Source organism: Lepidochelys kempii, chromosome 2 (genome assembly GCF_965140285.1).
Source record: "Lepidochelys kempii isolate rLepKem1 chromosome 2, rLepKem1.hap1, whole genome shotgun sequence".
NCBI lineage: Eukaryota > Metazoa > Chordata > Testudines > Cheloniidae > Lepidochelys > Lepidochelys kempii.
Window position 1 is genome coordinate 250,006,871 of NC_136381.1, and position 14,110 is coordinate 250,020,980.

The 14,110-nt window shown below is 43.7% G+C and overlaps 1 protein-coding gene across 3 annotated transcripts in view; it reads left to right on the top strand.

Annotated features, from left to right (window-relative positions):
* Nucleotides 1-14,110, top strand: part of PTPRN2 (protein tyrosine phosphatase receptor type N2) — a 1,057,407-nt gene that overhangs the window by 404,463 nt on the left and 638,834 nt on the right. For all 3 annotated transcript variants that reach the window (XM_073334545.2, XM_073334547.2, XM_073334546.2), the window contains one exon: nucleotides 6,860-7,025. In XM_073334545.2, the coding sequence (XP_073190646.1) occupies nucleotides 6,860-7,025 (166 nt within the window). The remainder of the gene's footprint in view (nucleotides 1-6,859; nucleotides 7,026-14,110) is intronic.

Genomic DNA, 14,110 nt, shown 5'->3' on the forward strand with positions numbered 1-14,110 from the left:
GAGCAATACTCCGATGTAGAAACTACAGAACCTGAACCACCAAAAAAGAAAATCAACCATCAGTTGGTGGTATCTGACTCAGATGATGAAAATTAACATGCGTCAGTCCACGTTACTTTGGATCATTATCAAGCAGAATCCGTCATCAGCATGGACGCATGTCCTCCGGAAATTGTCAAAAAGTACAATTAGTGCTATATTTAACACAATTTGAGACAATTCCCATCTTCTTAAGAAAAAGAAAAGGAGTACTTGTGGCACCTTAGAGACTAACCAATTTATTTGAGCATGAGCTTTCGTGAGCTACAGCTCACTTCATCGGATGCATACCGTGGAAACTGCAGCAGACTTTATATACACACAGAGAATATGAAACAATACCTCCTCCCACCCCACTGTCCTGCTGGTAATAGCTTATCTAAAGTGATCATCAGGTTGGGCCATTTCCAGCACAAATTCAGGTTTTCTCACCCTCCACCCTCCCACCCCCCACAAATTCACTCTCCTGCTGGTGATAGCCCATCCAAAGTGACAACTCTTTACACAATGTGCATGATAATCAAGTTGGGCCATTTCCTGCACAAATCCAGGTTCTCTCACCCCCCTCCCAAAAACCACACACACAAACTCACGAGAGAACCTGGATTTGTGCAGGAAATGGCCCAACTTGATTATCATGCACATTGTGTAAAGAGTTGTCACTTTGGATGGGCTATCACCAGCAGGAGAGTGAATTTGTGTGGGGGGGTGGAGGGTGAGAAAACCTGGATTTGTGCTGGAAATGGCCCAACCTGATGATCACTTTAGATAAGCTATTACCAGCAGGACAGTGGGGTGGGAGGAGGTATTGTTTCATATTCTCTGTGTGTATATAAAGTCTGCTGCAGTTTCCACGGTATGCATCCGATGAAGTGAGCTGTAGCTCACGAAAGCTCATGCTCAAATAAATTGGTTAGTCTCTAAGGTGCCACAAGTACTCCTTTTCTTTTTGCGAATACAGACTAACACGGCTGTTACTCTGAAACCTGTCATTAAGAAAAAGAGAAATTTGTTTTCATTGTCAGAGTGGGTGTTAATACAACTGCCACAGGCCAGAGTTTGTAAGGGCTAATCTAAATTCTGTTTTTGGATATGTGTGGGCAGTTCCCAGTGACTTCAGTGGGACTTCAGAGGGCAGAATTTGGTCTTGCATTTCTGTTTTCATTCCCTTTCTTCTTAAAGTAAATTAAGAAAGGAGACGAGTGATGTTCGAGATTAACTAAGGGATGAGAGGAACATTTGGAATTGATAGATCATTGGGATGGCTTCTGTGATGAGAGCCTCTTCAGATTAGTTGGTTCTCACTGAAGCAGAAGTTGTACTGACTTACTAGGTTCCAAACTGGCAGAAATTTTAGACTGGCTTTCAGTTAGATAGAAAAGGAGGAGTGGTGTGTGTGCACTTGTATGCACAGGTGTAGTTTAACTCAGATAATCTAACCTGGATATCCAACCCGCATAACAAGGCAGAATGTAGAGTTCTGGAACAAAAGAAGGGTATTTTGATGTACCAGAATGTTTACACGGGGATACGAGTAGCATAGGAAACTAGCAAGAACTACATAGTAGTGCCCCCATAGTCCTCTCTGCAGAAATTGCCTGAGTCCCCCAGAACCAGCGTATCTCATTTGACACCAGTGGTGAAAGTACACAGCCCTTTTGTTGAGTAAAAGCAGCACAAAGCTGCTCTAAACTCTGTAGGTTTGGCCAGTGGAGGATTCCCTGATGCGAGAACTGAAGAAGTCAGCCATAAAGTTGCCTTCTACTGTCTCCCTTGCAAGTTCGGGTGTAATTGGTGTTCTGGGATTGGGAAGCATATTGGGGCTGCAACTCACAGCACTGCAGAAATTCCAGGCAATGCTGGGACTTACTGGCAGTTTGGGACAGGTTGCCATATCCTATGCAGGCCTCCAGAGCTCTGTAAATTATTCCGTGGTTTGCAGAGCAACTCAGGATTAGGAGGATTCAGAGTGTATCAAAGCAACCATAACCTTTCTTGCCCCCAGACTGAGAGTTCTGCCTGCACCTATTAGAATCTCACATCCCTGACCTGTTTGGTCAAAGACTCTGTACTTGTGCGTTGGCTCTGGGCCTTCTCCCCTACTTTCTTGGAAATGTGGCTGCAGTGAAATGATGCTGCCAAGTTCAGCCATCTGCTGAGGGTTTGTATAGCTGGGACAGCTGCCTCCTGTGTGGCTCCTCCAGGCATTGTATCACACTACAGGCAGCCTGCCTCAGTTTCCCCTCTTGGACTGTTCCAGTAAAACTGCCTTTCATGCTTTTTATTTGTCAAAAATACTCCTCCTTGATGACTAAGTTTACTACTATAAACTAAACTGCAAATAAAACTCAAAATACCAAAATAAAGTCCATTCCTAACTCCACAAAAGCCCTAAAGCTTCCTCCTCCCAGACCTTCCTGCTTGGGGCAACTCTCCGGATCTCAAGGTTTTCTCTGCAGAAGCCTTTTCTCATTCTGCATAATCTTCCTGAGCTTCCCCCTTCGTTGCAGCCTTCTTTTGCCCCTTAGAGGGAATTACCTGATTTAATGCATTCAGCACAGGTATGCCTTATTCTGTAATCAAGCTTGGTTAGTCTAGGGTTACCATAAATTTTCCTAGATATTTCCTTTTTTTTTTGATTCCCTGTCTGAGCAGATATTTCAAACAAGAGGAAATGTCTGGGATTTTTTGTGGAGCAGACATTACAGCTCAAAAAGAGCTGGCTGCACGTCCTGATTGGTCCCTCCGCTGCTGCCGCAGCTGCAAATCCCACCTACCCAGGCCCTGGCTCCCAGTCCTGGGGAGAGGGAGAGGCAGGGAGGAACTGGCAGATGGCAGGTGCTACATCCCGGGTCTGTGCCAGCCACCCTACCACCATGATGGAGTGACACTGCCCCCCACCTCAAGAGTAAGCCTGCAATACCCTCACCAGTATCCCCTAAATACTCCCTCCCAGTATACACACAGTACACACACAGCGCTCCAGAACCCCCCAGCTGTACCCACCTCTATCAGCTCCCCCCACCCCCCAGCAGTATCCTCTTTTTGGGAATCTTGAAGATGGTAACCCTAGTAGTCCCAGCCCTTAAGGGGCAAACCACCCTGTTATAGCATGTCATAAGAGTTATGTGGCCTGAGTCTGAAGTCACACCAGTATAGCTCCATCAACTACGGTGGAATTACTTCAGACTTTCACCACTCTGAGATCAGAATTAAGGCAGGACACTTGATTTTTAGATATAAACATGACAGGCTGAAGCTTTGTGTGAGAGATCACTGGTCACAGACCTAGGCCCATATGTCCACAGGAAGTGCCCAGATTGTGACCGCCACCGAACAGCTCTCTAAGAACTCTGGCCCACTAAAGGCTCCGCCCATGAAGCTGCTGACTGGAGTGAACATCCAGCCCCACTGATTGGCCCAGACATACTACTTACGCCAGAAGGAGGCACAGGATGTTGTCTGAGCAATGGCATGAACTTCTGATCTATTGCTGTACTGGACCCTAACTCTGGTTTGACCCTGGCACTGTTCCTGACTCGACTTTGATCCTTGATATTGGCGTCTGACTCTAACTTGACCCCTTTCAGAGTAACAGCCGTGTTAGTCTGTATTCGCAAAAAGAAAAGGAGTACTTGTGGCACCTTAGAGACTAACCAATTTATTTGAGCATAAGCTTTCGTGAGCGCTTATGCTCAAATAAATTGGTTAGTCTCTAAGGTGCGACAAGTACTCCTTTTCTTTTTGACTTGACCCCGGTGCTGTTCCCTGGTTCCTTACTCCAGTGCTGACCCATAGTATAACTCCTGACACTGATTGTGGCTCAACCTTTGGCGTAACTCCTGACCTCAACTCTGGCCCCGACTTTGGTGTGACCTTGACTCCAACTCTGGCTTTGGTTCCTGACGTCTGACCCTGGCTCTGACCACTAGGCCTGACCACCCATTCCCTGGTCTTTACGCTCTGTTAATGAATAAATAAAACTCTGCATGGTGGTACTCTTCCAAGCTCCGCCTTCAAAATATACTCCACCTGTGTGAGTCCATAAAATGAGGGCTGATCTACACTGAAAACTACATTGGCCTAGCTGTGTCTTTCAGGTGAGTGAAAAAGCCTGAGAGACATAGCTATGCCAATCTAACCCCAGTATAGACAGTGCTAGGTTGATAGAAGAATTCTTTCATTGACCTAGCTACCATCTCTCAGGGATGTTGATTACTACAGGTACAGGAGAACCCCTCCTGTTGCTATTGTGTGTGTCTACACTGAAGCGTGGCTGCAGCTGTGCCACAGTAGCAATTTACATGTAGACATGCCCATATGTAAGCGGGGGAACAGTGCTGCTATTGCAGGGAACTTTCCTGGCTTACACACTACCCTGGTGAAATGGGCTAGTGAAAGGATCTGAGTCCTCACTCCCACTTCCTTTACCCAGAGGCCTGCCTGACCTCAAGGGCTCCCCTTCCATTCTCCTGTGTGGCAGAGTCCTTGTAACTCCAACAAGGCTGGGCCCAGGATTCCTGGGGCCTCGACCCCCAACCTTGTTGTGATCACTTAGGGCAGAGGCTAGGGTGTCCCCCCTCTGGGGTGCTCTCTCTGCACTGGACACTTCCCTGAACCAGTGATCATTACACACAATTCAGAGCAAACACAATTTATTAAACGGCAATCAATTTTTTTTAAAAAAGGAAGAAATGAGAAAGGTTAAAGGAAAACACATAACCCCACTCTGTGGCATGGGGACATCATGGGCAGCATCTCTGGAATGTCAGGGCGGTTCACAGTCTGTTCCTCACAGTCCCAGGCCTCCTCCTCAGGCCTTGGCAGTACTGCAGGGATGCTGCGGGTCGGACACTTGCTCTGGCGTTGGCCACACGCCCTCAGACTTCTAAGTGGCAGGATCCTTCTTCCCAGCATTGCCCCCACCCCATCAGGGTTACGATCCCCCTCCAAGTCTGGCCTGCAAGGCCTCTTGGCTGGGGTGTCTCCCTGCGCAGGGCCCACTGCCGAGGGTCCCCTTCGCTCTCCCCGGCTGCTCACCGCACCCGGCTCTGGACTGCTCCAGCTCCACTCTGCCTCAGCTCCGGCTCCACCACTCTGTCTCAGCACTGCTGCTGCTGCTACTCTGCCTCCGGCTCCCTGGATTGCTTCTCTGGCCCCTCTGGCTCTGGTTGCTGCAGCTCTGCTCCCTGCACAGGGCTGCTCTCTGGGCTGCTTCTGTAACTCTGCTCCCAGCACTGATCTGCTTCCTGGGCTGCTTTTCTGGCTCCTGTGGCTGGCATGTCTCTGCTCCCCACCTCAGCTTGGGCCCCTGCTCTCTCCTTAGCTCGACCCCACTCTGTCTGACCCAGCTTACATGGAGGAGGATGGAGGATGGGACGCCCCTGGCCTCCTGACTCCCTGATTAGCCTGCCCACCCTGTCAATCAGGCTGACCTGGAGCATTGGCCTCTCCCCATTGTTCCTGGGGACTGTCAGTCTCAGGGTTCTGATTTCCCATCAACCCTTTCTTTTGGTACTGGGAGCTAGCCAACCAAAACACCCCCACTGAGTTTTAGTAAGGGGACAAGAATCCCCTTACACATAGATACTGCTCACAGTAGATTGCAGCAGTGGTGCGGGAACTAGGAGTGCTGGGGGTGCTGCCAAACTCCCTGGCTTGAAGTAGTAGTAACAAACACCAAATACATGGTTTCCATCATCAGCTCCCCCACTAGAAAAATTGTTCCAGCACCCCTGGACTGCAGATGTTCAAAATAAAATCATGCATGCAGTCTGAATGCAACTGGGCGCCTTTGACTTGACTCCTTGATTGGGAAGAAAATGGTGGAATGTACCAAACGCCACTTATAAACATCAAAATTAGATGTCGCCCACAGAAATGCATATCTGGGAATCTCTGTCTCTTTTCTTACATGAGGAATGAAATAGTTAACAATGCTGACATTTAAATTATCATCATTAGGCACTCAAGTTAACATCTCAATGAGATGGATGAGTGGATTTGGTCACACCTCAGAGCTGTTATTCCAGATTTTCGGCAGACTCACAGACACCCCTAGAGCAGTTATACTTGGTCAGATTTGAGGGTTTTGTGTTGTTTTTTTTGGCAGATGTATGAGTTGGAGACTTAAGGGGAAAAAAAAATAGGAAGAACATGAGAACAGATTCAGAGATGTACAGATATACCGTATCATTGCATACTGGCTCAATCTGAGCTCAGAGTCAAGCTAAATATATTTTGTAAAAATAGGTAACCTGTATATCACATAAGAATCTAGGTCACAGATGCAGATCAGAAGAAACACTCATTCCATCCCATAACCTCATTTAAGCCCTACTGATTGCATGTCCTTTGCCAATGGCATCTGGGGATTTTGCAAGTTAGGTGTGGGACCCACTATTGGTCTAAAATGAAATGGATTCTGATTGTAGGTTTAATAACTTCTTTGAAGTTCTGTTGTAAGCACAGCTGTGTATCCTTTAGGGTGAACTGTAATGTTGCCTCTTGTATTTACAAATATTTTTCCCCCTTTGGACAAAACTTTGTCCTGATTGTAGCTGATTTGCTATTAGATCATTAATTATAATCATTATTTTTATTACCTTACCCGTGGATTTATGTTTTCTTTTTGCTGAAATATAGAAATTTCCCACATGTTCTAGTGTCACGTTTAAAATTCTTTAGGTATTTTTTGTTAAGAACCATCACACAGAGCTAACTCCTGTAGCTTCAAATATAAAATGTAGTGATTTTTTTTCTGAGTTCAGTGTATATCATTTATGCCGGTAACATTCTTTTCCTTGGTTTTGATGTGCAGGACTTCAAAGCGGAGTGCTGCTGATAACGAAAGGAATTATGAGCTGGAAAAGGATGTGGACTTGGCCAAGTCTCTTCAGCAATATCTGGCATACCTAGGTATACTCTCGCAGCCTGCAGCTCCAAATTTATATCCAAGGATGAAGAATGACAAAGCTTCTGTCAAGGTTGTATCTTTAGATGCTTTCTACATTTAATATTAATTCCTTCCTTCTCCTCTGCCCTCTCCCTTTACACCCTGCTACCAGCGTTTGTTGTTTGAGTTAAGACACATAAGAAACTGAATAAAAGCAGTCCCCCCCAAAAAGGTGAACTGGTTAAGAACCTACCTCTTATGTTCTTTATTGTTACAGGGTCTGCTTCCTGCATATGCCTCAACTAAAATGCATTGTAAAATCTAATGTAATAAACTCTCAGTAGATAGATAAAAGCTGATGTATTTGTCCACAGTCAAGAGACATGCTCAAATTTTTAAAAATTGTGTCTTTAACAAGTTCATGGAATGCAATATGGTATTTTGAAGAAACTGGCAGATATTCTTGACCTCTTGGGTAATGTTTTGGCACCCTGTAATGTCTTAATGTTTGGCTGTTTGCATGAATGCAACCTGGAGGCAGCAGGTGCACCTAAAAAGATTCTTATGAGTTAGAGAGTCAGGCATGGAAGACAGATTTTACAGATGATATGCTTGGTATCTAAACTAAACTGCCACAGCTGACAAACCTCTTTCCCCCGCTTGCTGCCTTAAGAGCTAATGACTCATATACATAGAACTAGCAAGACTATCTACAGTAGCATTTTCTGGTGATTCCCAACAGTGGTACAGGTTGTACCTGACATTTTATTTAACTGTCACATGTCTGAAATATTCTGGAGAGACAAGGTGGGCGAGGTTATAAATTTATGCTCCTGCCACCCCAAACTGGAACCCATATGGGATATCATTAAACAGTTACAACCCATATACAATGGGGACCACATTCTGAAAGAAATCTTTTCTGAATCCCCTTTTCTGGGCTTCAGCCAACCCCTCAAGCTCATCAGAAGCAAGCTCCCCAAAGACTAGGACACACCAGCTCAGAGTGGCACCAGAACAACAAATGCAAAATTCCTAGTCATATCTCCACTGCTGTGATGCTCAACACCCTCCCCAATACACCTTCAGGATTCATGCGTCCTCTACATACTTATCACAGCAAGTAGTATGCCCCATTAACAACTATATGAGTGAAACTAGACAATGACTATGCTCTTGAATGAACTTGCACAGTGAACTCACACAAATGATAAAAGACAAAAACATCATACCACCTGTGGACGAACACTTTTCACAAAATGAATCACTCTATATCTGACCTCTCTGTTCTCATCTTCAAAGGAAACCTGCACAACACCTTCAAAGGACAAGCCTGGGAGCTTAAATTCATAACTTTGCAAGATTCTAAAAATCATGGGCTGAATAGAGACACTGGATTTATGGTGTCTTACAACAATCTATAACCCACTTAGCCCCCCTCCCCTGCCTTCCCATCCCATTGCTTTCCCCACGATGACTAGAGGGGTGTTAACACCTTGAATGGTCCCTGGAAATATCTTACGTTAAAAAATCCACCTTGTAGCTGTGACACAGACTACATTTCCCAGAAATGAAGAAGAGCTCAGTGTAAGCTCAGCGGGTTGTCTCTCTCACTAACAGAAGTTGGTCCAATAACGCATCACTCACCTTGTCTCTTTAATGTCCTAATAATATGGCTACCACAAAATACAAGTATTATGGTCCGAAATCAGAAATACCTCAAATGTCATGGACTGGAGTAAACAGCAGTAAGTTAGAATTTATGTGATATGACAACAGGTACTTATTTAGGATAAGAGAAACTTTTAGGCAGCAGCAAATTAGGTATGGGAACTAATGAATGGGCCCACTCCCGTTGGTGCCTGAGCTCAGCTTTTTGAGTGTCCGGTTTTGATTCTGAGGACACTGAGTGAGGTTGTCATTCTTTGAAGCCTCAATCTTTCAGGGAAGTGTAAATTTGCCCAAATGATATTTCAGTAGGTGCTGTCATGCAAATTCATAAATAATCCATATGTCTGAGATCTTCTGTGGGGAAGCCTGCCGTGATAACACCACCCACCAACATTATTGAGTGTTGCCATGGAGATAGGTACTTAGAAACCTGAGGGAGTGAGATAAAGAGCAGAAAATCTGGAAATGAAGCACATATAGAAACAAACTGTGGGATTCTTTCCACTGAGGAGCATTTTAAAACAACTGATCGTGACTCAGACTGCGTTATCTGTAATACAAAATAGAAGTAAAAAACAGACAGCAAATAATGTCTCAAAAGCTAATGATCCCTTTTACAGTCTCTTGGAGACCTTTCTCACCTCTAAAATTCAAAGGCAGTTGCTGATCTTTCAAAAAGTAATAAGTGAAACGTTCCATATTTATACAATGTATTCCTGTGTAAAAGGAGTAGTATTTAAATAAAATACAAGCTAGCGTGTTTAAGAATCTGCTAGACAGCTGACAAGCAATGTTAACTTCATGGTTTGAAAAGGAAAATAACTTTAAGAACTGCATTTAAGAGTCAAACCACTTACCAAATTGAAAACAGATACAGATTTTGCTCAATTTTGATTGCATACCACAATGGAAACTGCACATCTTCATAATTTTCTCCAAATATTGATGAATTCTGAGCAGACATTAAATAATTGTATTCCTCTTTTCATCTTCTGTACTTTCTTTATTAAAAATGCAGGAAGACTAGAAGTTCTATATTCTACTTTCCCTTAGAATTGCCACCTTTATTGCTAAATATAGGCTTCTCTCTGGCTTCTTCTTTCTGCCCCTTCCATCAAAACATGTCCTTTCCAGGTGCCAGTTGGATCCCAAAAAGCTATTTATTGTCTTCTGCCATCCCATCCTGCCTGTAGTGTTGGCAGAGAGCACTACACTGTGCCTGGCTACTTTGGCACTATCTCCCTCTCCTGGCTATGGGGAGGTGTGGGTGAAGTTTGTAGGAACAGCATGTAGAATTATAAAACAAATGCTAACAGTAGGCCAAATAAGATAATCTAAAATTGCTTTCATGAATGTGAAAAGCTAGTCTAAGAGACAGTTCCTGAATATATTCTGATTTGCCCTGATAGCGTTCTGAAATTTAAAAAGATGAGTGCCTAAAATAGACTCCTAAATTCTTATTTAGAGGATTTACAGTATGAAGCTAAACTTTAGGAACCCAATTTTGAAAATCTTGATCTGTAGTTTTCCTTCCATCTCTCAAATATATTTGTATTAAACAGAATAAAGTGGTTGATTTGCATATTCATGAGGTTGCAGCTCAGCAATTGTGTACGACATCATTCTAAAATGCACATATAAGTAAAAAGAAAAGGAGTACTTGTGGCACCTTAGAGACTAACCAATTTACTTGAGCATGAGCTCTTGCATCCGATGAAGTGAGCTGTAGCTCACGAAAGCTCATGCTCAAATAAATTGGTTAGTCTCTAAGGTGCCACAAGTACTCCTTTTCTTTTTGCGAATACAGACTAACACGGCTGTTACTCTGAAACCTGACATATAAGTAAATATCAGTGAGCTTGAGGTTTACCTCACACACCACAGCAGCAGTAATAACCATCTTGAGGCTTAAGTCGTGGGACACAACAAACTTTATCTGTAGTTTACTGTCAGTTACAGAAGCCCCAATGATTCTGATGCTTGGAGCAGTTTGAGTTCCTCGTGTCATGCCTTTTTTTTTTATTAGCATTGTTTTAGACATTATCCATTGCAAGCTCAATAGGTGTATTTTAACATTTGATAATCACCTCACCAGCGAGTAAACCGAAAGTCATTCACAAGGCTTGAGGAGTTTCTTTCCCAGGGCTTAGAGCTCTAAAGAACATTTCACTGTAATTCTGTTGGAAAAATTTATTCAGGAAATGAGCACTTGGTGGCATTTGTCCCTTAGACATTAGCTGGCATTTTTTTCACCGAGGCCTAATGAGGGCTTTACCTTCTCACAAACTTCTGCAGTGTAAATATTTGTGAATCCTTTCAATCAAATACTAGACTTAATTCACTCACTCACTCTCTGAAAAGGCATGGCTTTTAGGTAGCTGAAAATACAGAATCACAGAGGCTTCAAATTACAGATTTTTCCTCTAAATTGGAGCAAGTTTCTTCCTTTCAGAGAAAACTGGACTTATTTACATCCTGCCTCTGCTGAAACCTAGGCAGGTAATTCATTTTGTTGGATTAGAATGCCCAAGACATATTTGATACTGAAGAAATTTTGGTATTAAAGGAGGACAAGTTTTGCTGTTCACAGTAGCCATGCTGGTATATTGTGGATGGTATTATAATAATCCTATAGCTGGGTCTCCTGGAAAGCCTCGGAATGAAATCTTCAACAAATGTGACTGAGAAGAAGGAGCAAAGGCTACTGTGGCAAGGAGAGAAGCAGAAAAGTGGCAGACTATGGAGGCAAAGGACCTCTAAGGAAAGAAAGGAAGAGAGGGGCATCTGCGGGTTCATGCCACTCTGTTGAGTGGGGGAAAGTGGAGACAGTTGTGTCTCAATTTGCCATGCGGGGGTGGTTTTTTTATGCCTTTGTGCAGTCATGGGAGCACTTTTTATAAGCTTCTGATACTAGAGAGATGGGGGCTATATATATATATATATATATATATATATATATATATAAAACTGGTGGGCAGATGTTTGCCTTAAAGAGGTAGATGTACTGGAAAAAGATGCTCTGTTTTCCATCTGGGGATGAGATAAAAGGCTGTCACCTGCTGTTGAGCACTTGTGTTGTATGTGCTTGCTGGGTCTGTGAGGCTCTCCTGTTGTTTCTCCTTGGGATGGTAGGGGATACGAGTGGGAAAAGTTGTTTCTTTAGTCCCATTCGGGTATATGAGAGTTAGAGGGACCCTTCATTGCTCCTTTAGTTCCTTGTTGGGGGCAGGAAATCCCTACTTTTCCTTTAGCCCTCTGGAGAATGGAATGAGAGGGAGGTTCCATTTCTCTTGCCCTGAAAGGAGCTGCTCTGGTCAGAGTATGGTGATGGAATAATTGTGGGCTACTCCTGCAGTAGCACTGCCTGTTGGTGCTGCTCTCCACTGGAATGTTTTTTGATACTAGAAATCTTAGGCCCTAATTTTGGTCTGTAAATAAAACTAACATCTATTCGAAGTTTAAAGGAGAATGTTTAGCATATCAGGATCCTTGTTTATGCCTGGCAAACCGATAAGAAAATTATAGAACTGAGCAGAAGCTACAGGGGAAGGGGAATGGATTGGATCACCTGTCATTAGATGCTGGCAAGGGGAGTGGGTGTGACTGTGAGCTATTGATGGGAGCTCATTTTGCTAGGGCCCTACCGTCAATCAAACATTAACCCCGCCCCTTGACCCCATAAGACCTGCCCACCAGTCACCGGAAGTCCCACCCCATGGGGTATTACTTCTGGGGTCAAGGTGGACACATGACCGGAAGCAAGGTGTGTCATGGACCTCTCTAAGAACTCCTCCCACTGTCCTCTACCAATCGGGATGGGTTTTGCCCTGATAGGAATGCCCCGAGAGAAGATTTGACCAATCAGGGGGAGTTCCAGGATGGGGTGACCTGTCTGGAAGTGGTCCGTGTGACCCCTCTAAGAACTTCTCCCACCACCTTCTACCAGTCACGATGGGTTTCAGCTGCAGAGGACCGCCCCGAGAAGAGATGCCCAGCCCACCTTCCAGAAGCTTCCTAAATGGAAAACCAATTACTGGATGCTTCTATGAAACATCTAGTACTAATATCCCGGTCTTAGAAAATTTGAGTGCTCAAATAAACAGTCTAAAATATACTTTGAACTTATTCTTTTGAACAGCATTAATACTGATAGGGTAATAAAAGAGATCATGGGACATGCAGTCACTACTCATTTTAAATCCAGAGCATTAACTCAAAAGAGCAGAGCCCTAATTGATGTAATATGGATCACTGTGTCAGAGTCAGAATAGTCAGATACTGGTTTTGGTATCCAACTACCTCTTGGTGTGCTGTTGTATATGACTGTTGCAAAATCAAAAACCCTTATGCAACATGAACTTTAAGTTCTGCTTTTAGCCGTCTGAGTATAAATGAGTAATTTGTAATGTAACCTCTATATAAAATAAATTCTTTAGTGAGAATATAAGGATGCAAATTACAGAGGATCTCTCCAAGGCTATATAGATTGTCTGTCAGTCTAAGATACATATGTGGCCCCCTTTATGGGTATCTGAATGTTTATAGACTTTATTGTCACAACACTCTTATGAGGTAGGGAAGTGCTATTATCCCCATTTTACAGAGAGAGTAATTGACTTGGCCCAAGTCATACAAGAAATCTGAGATGGATCAGGGACTTTAACCCAGGTCTCAAGTCCTAGGTAAGTACCCTAGCCACAGGACCCTCTTTTTGTCTGCTGTTTTCACTTTTGCTTTAAGAAGGGGCAAATTCTGTAGGGGAGAATTGTACTTCAGCTACAGACCTGAGTATTTTCACTTCTATCTGACTATGGATATAACCCAAGTAGTTAGAGATGTAAATATTGAGTTTTAGCACAAAAATGGGGTACAGAAAGCAAGGGGCCAATTGGTGCATTTTTGAATATTTTACCCTGTAATACTGAACATTATCTACTAAGGAAAAGAAACCTCTATCTACTGAGAATAAGAATCTGTGGTTTCATTTAGGAGATTTCACAGCTCATCCATTTGTAAAATAGGAATGATAATTTACCCTACCTCACAGGGGTGAGGTGAGGATTAATTAAAGTACGTACAGTGCTTTAAAGATAGAAAGTGCTATATAAATGGTATTATATATGCTAAGTATCAGCTAAAAGTCATCAGGAGATTGGGTCATGACCAGTCTTGCCTACTGGATGGAGTAGGAGTAAGGCTTAGCAGGCAGAGCAGGAGCCAGGGCATGAAGGCTAGAGTCCAGGGTTGAGGCAGAGTCAGAACCAAGAATTAGAGCTGCCTGTTGAGACATTGCCTTGAGTTGGGGCAGGCAGGGGTAGGGCTGGGTTCCAACACAGGACTGGGACTGGGTGCAGGGAGACAGAGAATGTGCAGACACTTGCACTAAGCAGCGAACAAGCTGGGGCTGGGGCTGGATTTAAGAAGAGTCCTGCTGGCTTCCTCGGCCATTTAAAAATGTCGTCCTTATTTAGTTTCAGAGTAGCAGCCGTGTTAGTCTGTGTCTGC